We start from the raw sequence: 22,498 nt of genomic DNA, 5'->3' as shown, positions 1-22,498 counted from the left end.
ATTTTGCTGAAGCGATATTTTCTTCTGGAAAATAAACAAGCTCACAGGGAATTGCACAAAAATATGTCTTGAACTACGCAGATAATTATTTTCTCTTCCTCTGACAGCTGCCACTCATCGCTGGAGCCCATCAACATTTCTTCTACCTCTAAATATCTTGAGAATTTGCCCAATTTCTCAGGGATTACTCACAGCCTGTACTGCCTTTGGGATTGCTTCTAAACCTCAGTGTTGTGCTGCTGTTCTCCTTCAGCAAAAACCAACCCCTTCCAACTTCCTACGTCTCCAAGTGGGAAAATGCAGAGCTTCCCACTTTTCCATTTCAGGCGCGGTGCGCTTCTCCTCATTTTGCACATTCCCGAAGGAATGTTGCTAATTTTACCCCAGAGGTCCCATTCCCACGGCGGGGTTCCCTCCTGGGGGGTTGGAGCAGGGAAGGGCTGTGCAGGGCAGGGAGTGTGGGCAGAGCTGGGACTATGCCATGGCAACTGCTTGTTCCGGGCTGCAACTCTTCCCTGATGTGAAAAATCTTCCCCAGCATCTCAAAGCAAACATCTCCACGGGCTGCTCTCAAATCATGTCTAATTGAAAGCCAGCCAAGTCACAGGATTCAGCTGATTATCTTGGTAAGACCTGGAGGATGTGTACACACATCCGTCATTTGGAGAGCTGGGAAGGAGGTTGGGTTTCCAAGTGATTGTGAAAATCGGGGGAACAGCAGGGCTGAGAGAGGTTTTCAATGATTTTGGTGTCAAATTAGAGCTGACTTCATTAAATCAAGGAGCTCTGAGTTGATTTAAGCTTTTGAAGCTGTACAATGGGAAGGGGAAGGTTTCACCTGCTCATCCCAGGGGTGACACATTGTGCTGACCCTGAGCCAATATAAATACGCCAAAGTAAAGCAGATATTGGCAGTCCAGGATCCCTGAGACACCCAGAAAGATGGGAAAGACAAACCCCAATGCTCTTCACAGAGATGTAGCTGCTGTCTGTCCCTCACTGTATGAAGTCCTTCCTTCTCCCATCCTCCTGTGCCTGCCCTGGCTGCTCTTTGGGTTGAGATTTCCTGTTTTCCCAGGCAGGAACCCCTGGCTTGGGGTATGGAAACAGGTAACTTCAACCTTTTCTCCATGACTTTTAAAGGAAGTGAACTGCAGCACACTGGAAATGAATATCCAGTTTTGAAATCAAGTGGAAAAAAGTTGTGTTTGCATTTCCTCTTGTGAACCTTATTCCCAAGCATGTACCCAATAAATTTGAAACAAACTTCTCATTAGTGTTTTTTGTCTGCCTGGGAGATGCACAGTGAAATCATGCTGAATGATGAAGTTTTTTGGTCTCTCCAAACCTAGTGAGTCTAAGCATGGTGAAATGTCTCTGCCTAACTGATTTTCCACATTGTGAGCATGGCTTGAGTCCTTTTGGTGGCCAAATGGAAGGTGGAAAACGGGCAAGTGGAAACATGCAGAAACAAACCATGTCATTCCATAGTAATTACACCTGCTTCTTATTGCTCACTGGCTTTTGTATTCCTTCCTAAGCTACATCAGCAAAGGCTGATGCTGCCTTTTGGTTCAGCAGCAAGAACACTGATGTCACACCAATTTGTGACTGACAGAGGGTCCTGGTTTCAGCAGCCCCATTCCCTGCCATCCTGGTTCCAGCAGGGACAGAGTCAGTTTGGTTCCTGCAGCAGGCACAGGGCTGAGTGTTGGTTTAGGATGAGAACAGTGCTGATAACACAGAGGTTCTTTGGGTGTTGGTGAGCAGGGCTGGCCCAAATCAAGGGCTTGGCAGTGCCTCATGCTCTGCCACTCAGGAGCTGCACAAAAAGCAGGAGGGGGCATGGCCAGGACAGCTGACCTGAGCTGGCCTGGGGGATATTCCAGACCTTAGAATGTGATGCTCAGTGTGTAAACTGGGCAGAGTTTAGCTGGGAGCTGCTATCACTGCTTTGGGCTGGGCAGCAGTGAGCAGGTGCACTGTGCAACACTTTTTGGGGGGTTTTAGTCCTTTCTCTCCCCTTTTCTCTCTCTCTCTCTCTCTCTCTCTATATATATATATATATATAAATATGTATATAGTTTTTAATATTTTATTTTATTACTTCTTGTTGTTGTATTCTATTTATTAAGCTGTTCTCATCTCAACCCACTGTTGTTGCCTTTCTCTGGCTCTCCTCCCAGCCCTCTGGGGCAGTAGTGAGTGAGGGGTTGAGCAGCACTCAGTTATCAGCTGTTAAATCACAACAAACTGCACATCCCAATTGTGAGATCTGCCAGTCAGCCAGCTCTCCTAACCCCACATAAGGAAAGTTTTAACATCAGGATTGAGTCTGGTGTAATTTAAAACCCACGGGGGTACCGGAGTCATTGATCTTCCATCCCTTATGCGTTTCCTCAGCCCTTAAAGCATCTGTTCATATTTTGCACTGACACTGGGGTAAGGCATCTCAGTTCCCTTTGAAATCTGGGACCTGTGTGTTAATCTTCCAGCACTTTGAAGTTTATCCCATTTACAAGGAGCCACCAGAACTCCTCAGATGTTTCCTTTAAGGCTACCGGGTTAAATGGCTGAGAACAGACACATCCAAACACATGAGGAACAGTAACACATCTAATAAGGAGTAGTTAGCTGCCTGGTCCCTTCCTTTGCTCTGTTATGAGGCTCAGCCTGCAGGGACTTTATGTCCATGTTTTGTGGATGATGGATGTTCACACAGCTAGTCTGCCCAGCAGGATCAGGAGGACCTAAAATCCAAAACTCCCAGAGCACCGCAGACACAAAATATCCCCAACATGCTATAAAAACCTGAATGTCTGCAATAAAGCAATCACCAGCACAGAAATCACAGCTATCATGTACCACAGGAAGGGAGCAAGAGTTCTCGTGAGGAACACGAATAAATCTGTAAATTCCTATGGCCAGACCTATCTCATCCTGAAAGCAAAATACCAGGGATTTGTTAGGAGGAGTTCACAAGTGCTCTTCTGCAATGGATCCTTCCCAGGCTGTTAAGGAAGGCAAAAATTTGTTACTCTCCCTGATATCTAGCCTGAGGGAGATTTCCCTTCTGATCCCAAATTAGATCATCAGTTTAATGTTCAGTGCATGAGCAGCCATACCAATTATCTCCTGAGCAGCTGGAATAATGTCAGCAGTGGCAGAGCAGCCTCCTCTCACACTGCCTCCACCTGGAGCCAGTTTCTGCTGCTTTAGATGAGATTAAAACCTCCAGAAAACGTGATGGGCACCCAGTCAGCAGCTATTTTTGCCTTGGCTCCCACTGGCGCCCAGCAGCCCCCTGGGGCAGGGATGTCACAGAACAGGCACCTCCTAAAACACCAACACATCAGCTATGCAGGACTCACTCCAAGCCTCCTCATGCCAGAAACACTCCTCTTCTCTCCTGCAGCTCTTCCTGGCACTTTGGAAGGCTCCATTTCAGCCCCTGGGTTTCCTTTGCTCACACTGCCCTCTGTGGAGGTGAGGTCCAGACACACTCTGCAGGAACCTGTCCTTGGATTGACACATTTTTTCCCCCTCAATTATGAATTATTTAAGTAATTTTATTTTCTTTATCCATACATATGTAAGGTATCACTCCATCCCCTCTAGCTCTTCAGTCTGGTGCACTACAGAACATCAGCTTTCTTTTCTTGAAGGAGATTCTCTTCTCCTTGACTACCTTGGAAATCCCACTGCACCTGTTTCACCTTCCCTTTTTTCTTACCCTACCCATGCACCGTGGCATTTACAAAACACACTGATGTTGCCTGTGGTGCTGATTTTTCCCTAGAATAATCTCTTTTTTATGCTCCCCACAGACAAGCACTGCCCCCCAACTTGGTTCTTATCCTCCCCCTGCAATTGGCACCTACCTGTGACCTCACAGAGCTTTAGGCCTTGGCATCTGGTGCTTTTAACCTTCTTTAAAATGTAATGCTGCTCTTACAACTCTATCAGGCCAGCTCACATTTTCAGTTATGCAGAAAAAAAATCTCTCCTCTGTAATGCCAATATTCCCAGATTTTGTGTGGCATGTGCGTAAGAGGCGCAGTCAAAGCAGGATTATTCTCTCCAAATTAAAACTTCTGTGGTGGGAATTGCAAGGTCTTAGACTGATTCTCTTTGGGCCAGTGAGGCAAACACATAATCCCAGGGCTCAGTTGATTCCACAGGAGGAGCAGTGTAACCTCCCAAGGAGTGCAATGAGGATGCTGATCAGTCTGGGCACAGACATTTGCTGATGGCCACGGGCTGGCTGCAGGATTCATCTCACCTTTATTTCTTTAGGTGACACAAATTGTATCCTTAGCTCCTTTTTTTCCCTAGATTTCTAATCCCAGCAATAACAGAATCAGTCCCAAAAGCAAATTTGAGGACAGCTAGAAACATCTGGTCTCCATTGGGATAATTCTCCCTTTTGTATTACTTGCCACAGTCTCCTTGTAAGACTGTCCTTTAGTCAGTTTACAATCTATTTATCCCAATGATAATCAATAAAGTGAATCTGCAACACAGGTTGATGCAGAAGGTCTCTCTACTCCACTGTCTTTGTGTTGTCTGCAATGACAGGTATTTAGGGAAGCCAGTGGCAGATATTTAGGGAAGAACAAAGGGGCGGGCACGGGGTGATTGTGCTCCTGTGCTCCCCTTGTCACACCAGAACTGCAGCAGCAGTTTGGGGATTGCTCTAAAATCATCCTGTCACTGACAGGAATGGAGGTTTGCTCTCTGGATCCATGCAATTCCCAATTTTGGCCTTCTCAGCATTCCCTGGCAGGGGGCTCTGCAGGAAGGAGTACTTATTTTTGTCTGTTATGCCTTTTTATTCTGGAATCATGGAAGCAGTCAATGGTGTGTTTTGTCTGAGCTCTGTCACTGTCACTCAATCCCCACCAATGGAACATCTCTGTGCCCTGGGCATTCTGTCCAGCCTGGAGCTCAGGCTGTTCACTGTGGAGCCTGCCTGCCTCTCCCTCTGTTCTCACCATCCTCCCCACTCTCTGCAGCTCTTCTGGAAAGAATTTTCACTGGACATTCCACCAAATATTTTTTTGCAAATCCACAGAGACTGGGTCTAATCCATTACCCTTGTCTGAGAAATGATTCATCTTGGTAAATGATTTACATTTAATAAACCCATACCTTTGATAAAACCTATTTGTGGCCATGAAATGAGTGCTTTCTCAGAAAACTGTCCTAAAATCCCTGGGTCAAGTGGTCTGCACAATTTTTTCCCACTTTTCTTTAAAGTAGTGATGTACAGATTCTTCTAACCCTGCATTTTCATGTACCAATTATTTCAACATCCTCAGATGGAGATTATCCTAGCCCCCTGGGTTCAGTTCCTCTAGCACTGGAAATTTTATCTTTAATACAGAGCTCTACCTCCTCCATTCCTTTTTCCACTCTTTCCTTCCTAACAATTTAGAACCAGCAATTTTTACATTCCAGTCATGCGAATAAACCTGCCAGCTTTCAGTCATGCCAATTATATTGTATTTCTCATAATCCAGCAAGAATTCCCAAGTCCTCTTGCTTTTAATTATATACTCACAAGGTACTTGTGCCCAGCCCCTCTCTGGGCAGCCACCTGTGGTGAATCACTGTGATGTGTGATTATCACAGGGGCGGGGGACAGAGGTGCTGCAGAAACACTCTGCAGCTGGGAAAGGCTGGGGCAACTTCTGGTGTTTATGGCACAGATTTACTCATTTCTGCAGGAGAAACCCCACTCTGCAGCTGGGAAAGGCTGGGGCAACTTCTGGTGTTTATGGCACAGATTTACTCATTTCTGCAGGAGAAACCCCACTCTGCAGCTGGGGATGGCTGGGGCAACTTCTGGCTTTTACTCATTTCTGCAGGAGGAACCCCATTCTGCAGCTGGGAAAGGTTGGAGCAGCTTCTGGTTTTTACTCCTTTCTGCAGGAGAAACCCCACTCTGCAGCTGGGAAAGGCTGGGGCAACTTCTGGTTTTTACTCATTTCTGCAGGAGAAACCCCATTGTGTAGCTGGGAAAGGCTGGGGCAACTTGCAGCTTCTGGTGTTTATGGCACAGATTTACTCATTTCTGCAGGAGAAACCCCATTCTGCAGCTGGGAAAGGTTGGGGCAGCTTCTGGTTTTTACTCCTTTCTGCAGGAGAAACCCCACTCTGCAGCTGAGAAAGGCTAAGACAACTTCTGGTTTTTACTCATTTCTGCAGGAGAAACCCTGCTCTGCTGCTGGGAAAGGCTGGGGCAACTTCTGGTGTTTATGGCACAGATTTGCTCATTTCTGCAGGAGAAACCCCATTGTGTAGCTGGGAAAGGCTGGGGCAACTTCTGGTGTTTATGGCACAGGTTTACTCATTTCTGCAGGAGCAACCCCTCTCCCTTGCTGGCTTCTCCTCAAGGCACATTCAGGACCCACACCTCTGACCCATTTTGATATTTACATCCAATCTAAATTCCACTCTCCCATTTCCTCCTTCAGGAGTAATAGGTGGTATAGAGCACACAAAGGGCTACAGGCCCCTTGCTTTCCAAAAAATTCAATCCAGACCCACAAAACAAGTTATGCATACCCATTCCTGCTCTCCTGCTTTCTGGGGAGCATCCTTGTTTATTTAATGGGACAGTACTGCTAAAAGGCAGCTGGGCAGCTGCTCTTCCCCTCTGGCTGTGGATGTTAATACTGAGCTTGTCTGTTCACTGGCAACTAAAGCAAGGTCTGAGTTCATGGGTTTTTCTATTAACATCAAAGCAAACACACAATTGAGCAAAACTGGCTGACTGCTCATTGCTTCCCAGCAACTCAAGCTACTTCCTACTCTCAAACTCCCCTTTAGAATTTGATATGCCACCTTGCCTACTTAATGTGCTAATTTTTTCATGGCGTGCGTGTTCTTGAGTCATGGAATCCACAGCAGGTTCACCACTGCTGCTGCCAGTGCAGCACTGTTGTGGGGCCGTGTGAGGTGCCCGAGCACAAACCGTGTGTGTGCAACAAGATACGTGCCCAAAGTCACATTTAAAAAGAAATTAAACGCTGGTCAGCTTGGCTCTGAGGCAGCTGGCCCTGGCCAAGGAGTTCACAGCCCAGGAGGAGCCCCAGGTGCAGACCATGAGCAGCTCAGTCTGCAGAGCTTTACCCTCATCCCCCTCTGAGGTTGGGCGTGTTGCTCCCACAGAAGGCACCTCCACCTGTGTGGCACCCAAAGCACTGAACCCACTCTGAAAGGGACAACCTCTTTCTGTTAGACTGAGATTCAGCACACTTTTGAGTCAGAAATTGTGCTAAATAATTACAGGACTCCCCCAGCAATGAAATAGAAGCGCTCCAGTCCCTCTTTTCCCAGAGGGGATTCACAATTACATTTCTCAGGTACTAAATGCTTTTTGAATTCTTGAGGTGTCCTAGACATGCTGGATAAAAATAAACTCTAGATTCACAAATTATTTCAGAAATAATCACAGCATTCAATCTCTGTTAGAGCTGTCAGTGGAAAGCAGAAACTGGCACCAAGAGGCAGGCACGCTCCACTGGGCTCTGCACAAAGTAGATGGCATGCTGCTTGCACCTCAGCCTCTGGAATCTAAATGCACCTTGCAGATAAACAGGGGCAAGGAGGAGACACTCAAAAATGTGTTTGCTTGCTGCCTAAATGTCATTTTAAGGTGTGACCGAGTCCCAGCTCCTCCAGCCAACTGGGAGCCTGGAATGCTGCTCCATCAGCCTGCTGGGAGCTGCTCCTGTTGGCACTACAAGAGCTGCTGTGTTGCAGCTGCACCAGTGCAGGGAGCAGAAAGTTTTGGCAGTGTGGCTGGAGGAGAGAGAAATCAAAAGTGTGGTGACTGGAGGAAGAATGTGGCTCATTGGTGTGGAGGTTTGGAGGCTCTGGAGAGTTTTGGAAGGATCACACAGTGAGTCCCTGGCATTCACCTGTGCCTGCTGGGATCCAGCACGGAATCACAGAGGGAGGGGACCCACAGGGATCATCAAATCCAGCTCCTGGCCCTGCACAGACACCCCAACAATCCCATCCTGTGCCTGAGGGGGCTGTGCAGACACTCCTGGAGCTCTGGCAGCCTCAGTGCTGGGACCATTACCAGTACCAGTGCCCTGGGCAGCCTGTTCAGTGACCAAACACCCTCTGGGGAAAGACCCTTTCCCCAATATCCAACCTAAACCTGCCCTGACACAACTTGAGGATCCTTGGATGCTGTCACTGGTCACAACAGAAGAGACCAGTGCCTGACCCTCCTCTTCCCCTCATGAGGCAGTTACAGACTGTGATGAGGTCTCCTCTCACATTGCCTAAATTCAGACATCAGTGAGTCAGGGAGGCATTGGGATGGGATGGGAGCTGTGGGAATGGTGCTGACCACGGGCTCTGGCCATATGTTCTGCTGACAGAGTGTGAGCCTGGGAGTGACTGGGGAAGGGACTTTGCCTGGAGCAAGGCTGCTGCTGCAGTCACTTTACAGTGCTGCTGGTAGAGCTTCAAGGAAGATGCTATTGACAGTGTACATCTGAGCTGGGGACTTGGGCTAATAGATACACCACTATTTAACAGTATTAATAAAATGCTGATGCCTGCAGGACTGGGCTCAGCAGGTGTGCTGAGGGTGGGGATGGGCCTGTGGGGTGGATTCCTCACAGGATGAGCCTGTGGGGTGGATTCCTCACAGGGATGAGCCTTTTGGAGTGGATTCATCACAGGATGGGCCTGTGGGGTGGATTCCTCACAGAATGAGCCTCTGGGGTGGACTCCTCACAGGGATGAGCTTCTGGGGTGGATTCCTCACAGGGATGGGCCTGTGGGGTGGATTCCTCACATGGATGAGCCTTTTGGAGTGGATTCCTCGCAGGATGAGCCTGTGGGGTGGATTCCTCACCGGGATGAGCCTGTGGGGTGGATTCCTCACAGAATGAGCCTCTGGGGTGGACTCCTCACAGGGATGAGCCTGTGGGGTGGATTCCTCACAGGGATGAGCCTTTTGGAGTGGATTCATCACATGGATGAGCCTCTGGGGTGGATTCCTCACAGGGATGAGCCTCTGGGGTGGATTCCTCACAGGGATGGGCCTGTGGGGTGGATTCCTCACAGGATGAGCCTCTGGGGTGGATTCCTCACAGGATGAACCTCTGGGGTGGATTCCTCACAGGGAGCTGGAGTGGGGCTGTCTGTGCAAGCACAGCCCTGTGCCTCGGGGCCCTGCAGCTCAGATAAATGATCATCAGTCAGGCTGCAAGAGGCCATGACAACACTCTGACAGTCTGGCATTCCACAGCCATCAGTCTGAGTGAAGAGCTGTCGGGTATTTTATGTTGGCACTATTAGGGACAAATTTAGACCCGTGTCCATTACATTGTTCCTGTCCTTCCCAGGAGAAGATATGGTAAATCTCAAAGAGGCAGCTGTCTGTCTAAGCCAATGTATCCCTGTACCTGCCTGGGTTATTTCCAAAGGTTGGTCACTCAGTCTGATAACTGAGGAGTTTCAGATAAGAGGAAACACTCACTGAGCTGCTGTGGGGGTGTGGGGAGGGAGAAGCAAACCCTTCTCTCCTGCTTTCACCATAACTTTTTAAAGCTGGCTTCCAGCTCTCTCCTGAAATCACCCACTACAGCACAGCTTTGTTTACCCAGTACAGAATAGATCTCTGTGTTTCTCTTCTCCCACAGATAACTCACTTTTCTGAGTGGGCTAGAGTCACACAGTTACAACTTATCTCACACATAAATCTGGACTTGGAAGGATTTCAGTATGTGCCAGAAATATGGGCATCCTTGATCATGCCACCCCAGCTAAGATGCTCAAAAAGCCAGAGAGTCTTAGGCTGCTCACTCAGGCTGCTGTGGCCTAACCTGATTCCCAAATCAGTAAGACAAACCAGCTTTTTTCCCTGTGTTTTTCTTTCCAACATCAAGAGTGTTGCTTTGGTGCTCTCATTTCAGCCTGGAGCCGTTGCAGTCCCAAGGCTGGAGTTCATGAACTTTCCCTTTTTAGCATTAAATTCAGTTCTAATAAGCAACTAATTCTGCAAGTACTCTCCTCAAAAACACCAGGGAGAATACACAACCCCTTGGGATGAAACAGGCTGAGAGCACTTCCCCAGGTTTGCCCCATTTTATGGTACATACTCACAGAGAATTCTATCAATTTTACCAGAATTCTACCCCAAATTTCCCATTACCAGAGGGGCTGTGTTCTCAGAGGCATAACACATCCATGGTTAGCTGTTCCCTTCTCCCAGCAGTGAAGGACCAACTCCCTGATCTACTCCTAGGGCAGTGGCAGGATGGGATGGGATGGGATGGGATGGGATGGGATGGGATGGGATGGGATGGGATGGGATGGGATGGGATGGGATGGGAACAGCCCAGTGAGGAACAAGTGTCCACAACCCATCATCTCCTACTGGGTCACATCTGCAAACTTTATTTTTCAGTCACATAATCTAGAAAAGAGCTCTTTCAAAAGCAGAGTGTGGATGCTGGCTCCAGCAGACAGCTCTGGGAGCAGGGGCTGTCAGTTTGCATCTGCTGAGACTCAAACCGGTCCCAGGGCAGCTGCCTGCCATCCACCCTCCGGTGTTTTATTCCTCGGCAAGCGCCAGGCTACAGCAGAGGAAATGAATGCGCTGATAAGCTGGAGAGATGTCTTTCTGAGCGCTTCCCAGCAAGTAAATCGCTGAGCAGGGAACAGAAATGAGCTTTCTTGAGCCCGGTTGAGCCCTTTAACTGCATCTCTCTGCTCGATAACCACACGCCCCAGGGAGGGCTGGCGGGCGGTCATTCACTTCAGGGAGAGCACAAAACAGGCAAAAGCGGGTAAAACCCGTGATGTTTGTGCTCTCGCTGCCCTCGCCCCGCCGTCCTGGAGGGATTGCTGTGGGATGTGTGCCGGAGCGGCGCCGTGCGCTCGGAGCGCTGCCCGCCCGCGGCTGCAGTGCCCGCCCGGCGGCTGCTCCGGGGCTCGGCTGGAGAGCTCAAACCTGCAGCAGCCAGCGGGTAAACACGCGAACCCCTGCTCCCGCAGGAAACAGGTTGCTTTCCCGCAAAGAACTGTTAAACCCCTGCCTCTCTCTGCTCTAAGGTAGAGCTCGTCTATCCTCGCCGGTCGCTCATCGCGCCGAGGCGGACACAAAGCATCGCAGGCTGGGAGGAAGTTGTTTTATACTTACCAGCAGCATTGATATTTTCCTCACAGGAGTACCAGATCCCAGTGTGGAAATACCTGAAAAGGAAGCGGTCATCTCCCGTCTCCCAGCTGTAATGAACCACATTCTGGTTCGTCTCATTTGCAGTCTCATTCCCGCCGTAGTTGAGGCAGTTTGTCTTCTTCTCTTTTCCACAGCTCGGCTTGGGGACCCTCTGTGTGCCCTCACACCAGTGGGTCGTGATAAAAGCTGTTGTAGAGAAGAGGAGAGCCATCAGATTCAGACTCACTGCTAGCAGGGCTCTGCATCTTCGATTTGTCTTCATGGTAAATCCGCCCTCCCTCCCCCTCCTGCTGAGAGAAGAAGTCAAAGGGGTTTGTTTTATTTGGGAGAGGGGGGGGTGGGTTTCAAAGCCTCTCACGATTCAGAATCCAGTTGTCCAGGCATCAAAACTCTCAGCTTCTTCCAATCTGCTGCTGAAGCGGCGAAGGAAGCTCTGCAGCCAGACTCCCATTCTTCCCCCTTGACTTGAAGCCCTGCCTTTGTTGGTTAGAGCAGCAGCTGCCGGCGCGGCAGCGGGGCCGGTCCCTCGCAGCCGCGGAGCTTCAGCGCGCTGAGGGCAGCGGAGCGGCTCTGCCTGCCGAGGAGCCCCACAGGCGAGTGAGCGTCTGCTCGGCCGCCGCACACCATCCTCCCGAGGGGCTCCGCAGCCTCCTCCGCCGGGAGACACCTGCAGGCTGCCGGGCTCGCCGTGCCCTGCTCCCGGAGGATGGGCAGGAGCGGGCAGGGACAGCTGCCACCCGCTGCCACCCGCTGCCACCCGCTGCCACCGCCGTGCCCGGCGCCGCTCCGAGCCCACTGCAGCGCGGCCGGCCTGCGGGAGGCGTCACGGCTCAGTCCCGACAAGAATTAGTGTTGTTATTATTAATGTTGTTATTATGTGGAGCTGCGAAAGGCATTTTTCGTGTGCCCCGAGGTAGAGATTCGTCCAGGAGGAGGAGGAGGAGGAGGGGTGGAGTGGTACTTTAGCATTTCTGCTCTGAGCTACAGAGGAGTAAATCCAGGGCTTGATTCTGCTTTCAGAACATTGGTGCAAATCTCTTTCTTCAGAGGCTTTGCTCTGGCAGCCCCAGAGGAATTTAGATTTGAAAGTGTGTGATGTGTAAAACCCACATCACACACTTTCAAATTGTCTTTCATAATATCAAGCAAAGCCCCTTGCCCAGGCTTTCATTCCCAGACCCAGCTCGTGCAGATGTTTTGGTTGAAGTGGATCTGGAGGAAATTTTGTAGGTCCTGCTTTGTGCAGACGGACAGAGCTAATTAGAGCAAACCCTGGGCTTTATTCACCAGATGGCAATGCTGAGAGCAGGGAGCAGTTAATACTCAATATCCCATTTCCAAATAGAAGTGCATGGTCCTCTCACCATGTCCAGCTGGCTCGTAGAGTTTCTGACCCCCTGCACACTGCTCAGAGCTCTCTGCTGAGTGCCCTGAGGAGCAGAGCACCTGGGGATGGTGGGGACACAACCCTTGAGACCCAGTGTCCAGCACTGAGGTGGCCACACTTGTCACACAATAGTTCTGTCCCTTGGTGGATGAACACACTTTTCTGTGGTGAAGAAGCTGTTGGTGCCTTCTGAGTGGGGTTTCCTTCCAGCCTAGTTTGGACTCTTTGCAGGGGCCTCTCAGAGCAGCCCAGCAGTGGCTTTCCCTGGAAATATCCACTCTTGGAAATATCCAATATCCTGGAAATATCCAATATCCTGGAAATATCCACATAGCCAAGCAGGCTCACACTGACACACAGGACAATGCCCATGCACCCACAGGCAGAGCTGCTGCTGTGCTTTGCTGACAGAACATGGGGAGTAGCTCCTCCAGCTCCTTGAGAAAGCCAGGGAGGATGAGGTGAAATTTGTCCTCAAGGCTTCCAGGACCTGTTCCTGCCCTCCTGATGCCCCTCACAGGTAGCCACAGAGCTCATGGCTTTTTTTGGTGCCTGTCCCAAATGTCTGAGCCCACCTGTTGATGACATTTCCCACTGTTTTCTACACTCACTTGGCTTTGGTCATCTTTTGTTATAAATACCCTGGAAAGGTAATAGAAAAATTTTGTGAGAAAACTCACAGGGCTCTGTGAGAGCAGTTGTGATGGCAGCTCTGCAAGTTTGGTGGAATAACTTTGCACCCAAGAGGCTTTGCCTTGCCCACTCCTGCCTGTGCCTGGTGATGCCACCTCCTCAGTGCCAGGATTTTCCCTGTGCTCTGCACTATCATAGTGCCTCTCCTTGTCCTGTTGGACTTGCAGAGCACCTCTCCCTGTCCCACCTCTTGCAGCCAAATAACCAGCATTCTTTCCTTGGTTTTAATTGCAGGCAAGAAATGGAGGTGATACCTATTCAGAGGACCACAGGATTATTATTTCAATTATTTTTATGTTTAGGACAGTTACTCAGGGATGCATTTGTGGTGCTCCTGTATTTCTCAGGGTTATCCACTTGCTAAGAGGAATAAACAAAGCACTTGAAACTTTGACAGAAAGCCTTCACAAGAAAGCTGGTGCTGTTCTTCAGGACTGTCTTTCAAGTGGCTGCCAGCATCTGAATCATCACACTTCTCCAAGTGTGAATATAGGTCTTTACAGCTCTTTTCTCACAAATTCTCTCTATCTGTTGCCCTGTGAATTGTGTTTGCTGGCCTGCAGCACCAACACCTGCACACTCTGCTTCTCCCTGTGCCCATCTCCCTGAGGGGTGGGCATCCAAGACTTTTGTTTTCTGGGATAATTTTGTCCTAAATACTTCTTACATTTTGTTTTTACTCCTAATCCTAACAGATATTTCTATTTCTGTTCCTCCTTATCTTCTTCATTCTTGTTTTTCAGATTGGCAGAGCTGTTGAGAACTGACATGGTGACATGGTGGCAGTAAATAAAAAAACAACCACAAAATAAAGCAGAAATTTGGGTTGTTTTGTGATACAGAGCTTTTAGAATCTTAAGCATTTAAAAAAACCGAACAGAAAGTAAAGTAGGCTCAGTCAGAGAATCTTTTAATATGAATAATTTTCTTTTTCCTAAAGGAAACCAGGTTTTTTTTTCCATTGTTAGGATTACTTGAGAAGAAGGAAACTATTCTGTGCTATGCTCATGCTGTAATACTCCAATGACTTCTCTTTATATAATCTCTGTTTATCAGATTTGTTGTGTATAAAAATGGAAAGATCATGCATATGTTGCAGAAGGCAGTTCAGATGCCTGGATTAAGTAGTATTTATGTGGTATTATCTTTGATGATAACTTAGAAGGGTTTGAATGTTAGAGAGATGTAGTTTTCAGGTTGTGGTTACAAGAATCTTTAAAAACCTTTTTGCAGTAATAACTTTTCTCGGATGTTGTGAGAAAAATTACCTTCCCAGGTTATAGTAACCCATTTTCCTTTAGTATTTCTTATAGGATCAGTGTAAATTGTTATTACTCAGTGTTTACTGTGTACAAAAACAATTTGGCCGGGAGGATTTAAAATAATGATAGCTTTTGCAAAAGGAATCTTTCAATCAGGCTCTGTTTTTCACTAGTGGAAAACAGAGGCACCATTCACTGAAGTGAGAGGAAGCCCTACTTTTGGGTCCTCTGGTGCTGATGGGGACATGGTGACCTCAGTCTGGGTGTTTATTTGAACCAGCAATGTCAAATGCATGGGATTATATCCTGGATTTAAATCAACATTTTAAACCCCCTATAGTTTTATTTAAATTTTCATTTCTTACGGCTCTGTCCTCCTGGGCTTCCTCATGTGTTTATTTTGTCCTTTTCAGCTGTCACTGGACTGGATTTCCCAGCTCCTCCTGCCACTTTGGACTGGGCCCTTCCTGGCAGCTCCTCTTTGCTTTTCCTCAGCACCACAGAGCCACAGCATTCACTTGTTCAATTCATTTGTCTTGCAAATGGCTCAAAATCTCCTTTTCTGGTTGGAATTTTCCTCCCTTGACATAGAGCTCTGCATAGCTCATCTTTCTCTTGCTCTCTTTCCAGGGTAAATATGAATTATTGGTGTGCCCCCAATGCACCTCCCCTGTCTCTGCTCTGTCCAGCAAAATGGGAAGTTTCTCTTTACCTCAGTCACTTAACAGGTTTTATTTTTATATTTGGAGAAGAGGGCTGGGATGGAAATGCTGTCCATATTTCCCCAGACTGTGTCACCCAGCTGCGAAGTTTGTGTTCTCTCCACCCCAGACTCAGGCTCCTTTTTGCCGTTTTCACCCCAGTTTTTATCTTTTCCTCAGAGCTCTGGCCCCAAGCAGTCTGTGTTCAGCAGTGATGCTTGGCACCCTGAGCACACAGCCTGGCCTGCACAGTCCAGCTCATCTCAGAGATGCTGCTCAGAGACAATCCTGATTTTCTGACAGAAATTAAGCCCTCAGCAAATGGGCAGCCCCCAGGGGTCCGTGTGAAGGTGGGCAGAATGTTGATACCACAGGAAACCTTGGTCTTCACTTTAACTCATGACTTGCAGTGTGTCTTTCACGTACTTTGCTTGTGGGCATTTAGGCAAGGACGAGAAGATTGCTCAGGAAATTCTCCCTGTTCCTAAAGCAACCAGGCAAAAAATGATTCCTGACAGTACTGTAGCAGAGACCTTTAGTAATCTTGACAGAAATGAAAGTGGTAAAATAAACTGTTGCCTCTCCCATAAAAATTTCCTTGGTCCAGCATCACTGGGCAGTAGAGAAGCCATCCCTGAGTGCCCTCTCTGGGTGCTGTGAGCAGCATTGCCCATCCTGGCTGTGCTTTCAGGGACTGCAGGCACCATCCTGCAGCACACAGGCTCCCTGAGTGTCCCAAACACATCAGATCCATCAGATCCATCCATCAGGCTCCCTGAGTGTCCCAAACACATCAGATCCATCAGATCCATCCATCAGGCTCCCTGAGTGTCCCAAACACATCAGATCCATCTATCAGGCTCCCTGAGCATCCCAAAGTGTGACCGTGTTCATAGGGGTTTTCAGATGAGGGAAGAGACAAGGATCTGACTCCATGTTTCAGAAGGCTTGATTTATTATTTTATGATATATATTACATTAAAACAATACTAAAAGAATAGAAGAAAGGATTTCATCAGAAGGTTAGATAAGAATAGAATAGAATAGAATAGAATAGAATAGAATAGAATAGAATAGAATAGAATAGAATAGAATAGAATAGAATAGAATAGAATAGAAAAGGAATGAATTATAACAAAGGCTCTGTCTTGGCTCTCTGTCCAAGCCAGCTGACTGTGATTGGCCATTAATTATAAACATCCAACATGGGCCAATCACAGATGCACCTGTTGCATTCCACAGCAGCAGATAATCAATGTTTACATTTTGTTCCTGAGGCCTCTCAGCTTCTCAGGAGGAAAAATCCTAAGGAAAGGATTTTTCATAAAAGGATGTCTGCAACACCAAAGAGCATCAGATCCATCAGATCCATCCATCAGGCTCCCTGAGTGTCCCAAACACATCAGATCCATCAGATCCATCCATCAGGCTCCCTGAGTGTCCCCAAACACATCAGATCCACCAGCCAGCTCTGCTCTTTGTGTCACAGCTGGGTGGGACTGGGATGCCAGCAGATTTGCACTCATCTGCTATCTGCGTTTAATTCTTCCAGCAGCTGCTGGAGAGCAAGGGAGATGAAAAGAAGTGACAGGTCTGAGTCATGCCTTGATTCGTGTCTGGGGGAGCTGCCTGGCTGATGGCCTGAAGAGGCAGTCCAAAAGGTCAGGGCTGAGCAAGCACGACATTCCTGAGGCAATTCCCAGCCAGCTATTTACATGTGCCCACCTATGGTGGGAGTGAATGAAGTGTAATGCTATCCTACTTTTGATCCTGGATTAGAAATTTTTCTGTCTTAAAGTTACAAGAATTATTTCCTCACAATTGACAGTTGGATTGGATTAAATTAATATTTAGTATTCTTTGTTAAGGCTAACTATGATATGAGGCAGTCCAAAAGGTCAGGGCTGAACAAGCACAATATTCCTGAGGAAATTCCCAACCAGATATTTACATGTGCCCACCTATGGTGGGAGTGAATTGAGTATCACACTATCCTCCTTTTGATCCTGAATTATAAATTTTTCTATCTTAGAGTTACAAGAATTATTTCCTCACAATTGACAGTTGGATTGGATTAAGATGAAAGTTTAATTACTATTTAGTACTCTTTGTTAAGGCTAACTTTGATATGTCTTAAGTTGTCACAAGGAGCTGCAGGCCCACTTAAGAAGAACTCTAAAAGCAGAACCCACTTCATTCTTTATTGCTGTAATTAAAGAAGCATTCTTGCACATCAAAGCCTTAATGGCAGCTTGTGAGTCTTTCAATATTCCTGGGCACCCTGGCCTGGCATGAGAGCAGCCCCAGAGCAAAAGTGGCCACAACAAAGAGAGCAGTGCTGAGAAATGTCAAAGCGTTCATTACTCAAACATGCTCTTTTATAAGCCAGGCATCTGATTTCCATATTCATATAAAGTTATATATTGTCATATCCTACTGTGCTTTTGGAAGCAACTACACTAACTACAGATGAATTCATTTATATTACTTCCTTGTTGTGTTTTTTAAGACATTTTTCCCTTTCTCTTATCAATGTATTTTTAGGGACAGAAGCTAGAACATTTAAATATTTATAGTTTTCAATTTCTGCTTGGCAAAGGATCAAACTGTGTGCATTTGGTGTCATTTATATGAAGAATAATATTGCTTATTTGTATGTCCACGTATTTTTCCCCCATAATTAGGATTCATCCATATGTCCAGGCATTTTAAGTAGTAGATCATGATTTGCAGTGGGATTTTAGTTCAGAAAGGAGAGATCAGGGAGATTTGTTGGAGCAAGCTCTATACCTGGAGCTTCATGTTTCTATATCTTCTCTGCAGAAATCGGACCTTTGCAAAATGCAAACTTGGGGAAATAGACTTTTCCAGAGCAGAGTAGAAGAGGCTGCTTAGGTGCGGGGATGGATTTTGATGGGGCCATGCAGAAAATGGGTGCACATGGGGGTATATTCCAAGCCAGGGCACCAAGAGCCCCTGGGATGTGCCCATGACCCCATCAAGGTGGTGATGCTGAAGGTGAGGGCAGGGAGGCAGGAGGGTCAGGCTGGCTCTTGAATGTAGCAGGGCACTGCATTTGGTCTACATTGAGAGAGAAGTCATACACCACACCAAATTTATACACACAGCCAGCAAAGGTTTTAAACCTTTCGGTAGCAAACCTCAGTCTGAGCAGAAATCTCTCCCCCAGGAGCAGGGCAGAAGACAAAGCAACCAAACTAAAAAAATCAAGAGATCAATACTGAAAGCAAAACGAAGTGGCAAAGATGTGTCTCCAGAGCTAAGGCAGGTAATTGCATAACTGTTCCAAGGGGAAGAGAAAAGGTCAGCAGGCAGAAGACAGGCTGCTGCTTGGAAAGCTCCTGCCTGGCTGGGGACAGCTTTTCACAGCGCATGGAAGGAAAAGTGAGGAAAATGAGGATGCAGAAGTGCCTGAGAAAATGCCAAACTGCCTGAGAAGGCCTGGGCAAGACTGTCCCAAAATGGCACAAAGTCTCATGGGGAGAGACATCCCCCAAACTGAGGGACTTTTGAGGCAGCAAACCAAACCCAGCAGAGTGTGGCTGTGAACAATGTGAAATTTCACAATGAAGTTGTAGCAGATGGCAGAAGAGGGAGTGAAGGCCAGGACTTGGCAGAAAGAGGGAGAATGCCAGCCATCAGGCTGTCTGGAGAGCAGCAGGAGGGAGGAGATAGATGAGCAACCTGGAGGACGAGCAGGACACTGAGAGGAGGGAAAGCAGAGAGCAGGGAGGGCTGCAGCAGGGGAAGGCTGCTTTGGACACCACAATGAGATAAAAGGACAGAGCTGCAGATGGCTGCTATCAAAGACCACTCTCACAAGTCTGCATGAACTCTCTGACCTCAGCAAAGGGGCAAAATGAGAGAGCAATTCTTCAAAGGGAAAGTGTTATGAATCTTCTGGGAGCTTAAATGGGAATGGGGCTGCAGGAGGGAAAGGTTCAGCAGCACCACACTGACTGCTCAGCTTGGGAGCTGTATTTCCAGCTTCACAGCTGGTCATGAATGTTTCCTCTTTCCAGCCCCTTCCTTGGCCGGGTTTTGGATGGGGAAGAGTCCTTTCTATTCTCAGTACCCTGCAAGGTTTCAGGTAGGGAACGCTCTGCCTCTGCCCTTGACCTCTGAGGTTGTGTGCATCTTTGAAGAGACCTTCCTTTCCTCCACCAAATCATCCATTTTTCACAGACTCCTGGTATTTGTGTATGTTAATACAACACCCTCTGGTATTTACATTTTGTGAAAAAATTATTTTGCTTAAGATTTTTTTTCTTAAGAAGCTAAGAGGCTTCAGAGGAAAGGAAAACAATTCTTATTTTGCTTTTTATGTGTTGTGTTTGTCTGGAATGTGTTTGAAGATTGTTTACCCACAGGTGATTGCTCCATTGGATTCTGCTGGGAGTTGTTTTCACTCTTTGGCCAGTAATGGCCAAGTTGGGACTCTGAAGAGAGTAATGAGTTTTCATTATTATCTTTTTTAGCATTCATTAAGTGTCCTTTCTGTATTCTTTAGTATAGTTAGTATAGCATTCTTTAATATAATACAGTATAATAAAATAATAAATTAACCTTCTAAAAACATAAAGTCAAATGCATCATTCCTGCCTTCATTGGGGTAACCCCTGCAAATACAATAACACCCTTAACAGAGACTGCAGGATCGGATACTGACAGAGACACTCAGTTAAAACAGTTCTGCCAAATGGGAATTGTTTGACTTAAGGTAGAATGTATTGACTTAAACCTGTGCTCAGTCTTTAAAGAGGCCTCATACTCTTGATTCAGGCGTCTGATCTAAGAAAGAATAATATAAAATATTTTTAAAAATAAAAAATATAAATTAAAATATTTTAAGAATAAAAAATATAAATTATATATATATATAAAATAAAAAATATAAATTAAAATATTCTAAGAATAAAAAATATAAATTATACATACATATATATATATATATATATATATATATATATCCCAGCCCTGAGGATGTGTGAATCCAGGGGAAGCTGCTGCCAGCCCTGCCGGGGCTGTGGGGTGGGCAGGGTGTGTGGTAGGACCACTGCCTGCATGGGGACAGCATGTCCTTGGCTCCTAACAAAGCTCTGAGCTGATCCCAAGCAAATCATGGACATTAAAATCCTCAGAAGGGGCCATTTCTGTAGTAACAGTTAAATTATAGCCCATGCACGGCAGGAAACCAAATTAGGGCTCCGTGTGCAGTATTTACTTGGGCAATTTCACTTAACCTTGCCATCTTTTAATTGCTTTTATGTCTTGATTTAGTAATTTCTGATTTTTTTTAATAGTTCCATTTATTGAGAAGCACCACAAGAGACGTGAACTGAGTAATTTTCTGTTTGTGCTGTTTTGCACTGTAATAGCAACAGAATCATCTGTAGGCAAATTCTTCAAGCAATAAATATCTGTCTCTGGTTTGGATGTTTATTATTTTCGTAGCAGTTTATTTGCAGGACAGAGTACCACCTTCACAAGAAATGGAACTGATTTGCAGTCCAAGTAGTGCTTTTGGTTACCTCTAGATTTTGTAAGAAAAGAGACAAAACATAAAGTAATAATGCAGGAAACACGTAAAATGGTAATTTATCAAGTTAAAGATCTCGGTTTGATTGGAGAGAGAAATGAATAAAAATTGCAAAAAGCAATATACTTCTAATGAAATATAGTTCAGAGGAAAAATTACCCTATATTCCAGGCTGTTAGTGTCATGGAACAGATAATTGAATTCCTTGCTTTCTTGTCAGTGCAGCAATATGTAACTCTGCTGAAATTCTCAGGTAATCCATAGTTTTTATGCTGATCTTCATAATTTTTTCTTCGAAAACTGTTCTAATTACCTCTTCTTCTGTTCTTAAAAAGTCTTCATAAAAAGGTTGAGTTTTTGGACTCACATCCCACAGGTAACAGAGCACAAAACCAAAACTCACTCAGAAGATGATGCAGCTTTGTGCTTTATTTTGATGCAACATTTTTTAGAAAAGTAGAAAAGTTTATTTTGAAAGAAATGGAGCCACTTGGTACCTCATGAAGGGAAAGGAACAGAGCAAAGCTCATCTGTACACATTCTTCACTGTGGTGAATGGCCTGGGCCTTTTTGCAAGGTGGTATCGTGGTGGTGGGACCAAAATTAGTAATGAAAAGCAGTGTTTGCCATGCCAAAATCAACCTTTGGATAGCAGGAAAATGAATGAAGGAGTCAGTGATGGCAGCTGCCCATGCCAGGGCCACCCTGCCCTGTGCACATGGCAGGCAGGGGAGTTGCTCTTGTTCTCTACCATGATTTTCAGGCTTAACAAAATGCAGCACATTGTTCCCAAGGAGGAGGTTGAAAAGCATTTTCAATCACCATCTCAAATTACGCTTCAAGCTGCCATAAACTGGAATATCCTAATGTAAATTGAGAGTAGTCTGCTAAGGAGGCAGTGGCACTTAGACAGCTCTCTCCCATGTCCCCATTTTAAGAATTTTTTCTTGGGTGTTTCTTTTGTTTAATGTTGTCTGTGCAGTTTTCTACAACAGTTTAACTGCTTTATTGGCAATGAGGAAGGACATTAAATCTGTTATTGCAAGTGGGGAAGAAACATATGCTCTGTGCTTAATGTGCAGCTGGAAAATACACAGGAAAATAATTTTTTAAAAGCCCTTCACATTCAATGGCCTTTTATTTCCCTTCTTTTCTATATACCCCTGAATAATTGCTGGTGCTTCCATGGCTGGTTAGAGGATGGTGCTGATAATGCCAAGATTGTGGGTTTGATCCCCATATTGGCCATTCACTTAACAGTTGGGCTTGTTGGTCCTTGTGGGTCTCTTCCAGCTCAGAAGTTTCTGATTCTGTGGTTCTGAAAATGCAGCAGTGTGGGGGCAAGAGATAGGAGGAGTTGCTTGAGGCTTCTTGGATCTATGGCATGGACAAGCCAGAGGATCATTTCATGCATGGAAATTTCTATACCTCTGTGGGGTGTCTAGAAATCAAGGCGCTGAGAAATCAAGTCACTGAACTTCTCTGAATCAATGGGGTACAAAATAAAGACAAATGTGAGGCACAGGAGCTCCCTAAACCAGCCCCATCACCTCTGTGATGTGGATCTGCCCTTGACAATTCAAGCAGTGGGCAAAGCTGTGCAAAGGGATGCTTGCCCAAGAGCCTTGACCCTGCAAGGAGCTGAAGCTCTGTGCTGTGTGTGCTCCCCAAACACTGCAG

General features: G+C 46.4%; 1 protein-coding gene across 2 annotated transcripts in view; it reads right to left on the bottom strand.

The window, feature by feature from the left end:
• GSG1L (GSG1 like) overlaps positions 1-11,988 on the bottom strand; it is a 56,517-nt gene extending 44,529 nt beyond the window's left edge. Inside the window, exon 1 of one of the 2 annotated variants that reach the window (XM_063171149.1) lies at positions 11,177-11,988. In XM_063171149.1, coding sequence (XP_063027219.1) covers positions 11,177-11,477 — 301 coding nt within the window. In that variant the 5' untranslated portion in view covers positions 11,478-11,988. The remainder of the gene's footprint in view (positions 1-11,176) is intronic. The other variant, XM_063171148.1, reaches the window with a different exon arrangement.
• Between the last annotated feature and the right edge of the window lie 10,510 nt (positions 11,989-22,498).

Source organism: Melospiza melodia, chromosome 18 (assembly GCF_035770615.1).
Source record: "Melospiza melodia melodia isolate bMelMel2 chromosome 18, bMelMel2.pri, whole genome shotgun sequence".
NCBI classification, from domain to species: domain Eukaryota; kingdom Metazoa; phylum Chordata; class Aves; order Passeriformes; family Passerellidae; genus Melospiza; species Melospiza melodia.
This window is presented reverse-complemented; position numbering and strand designations above follow the sequence as displayed.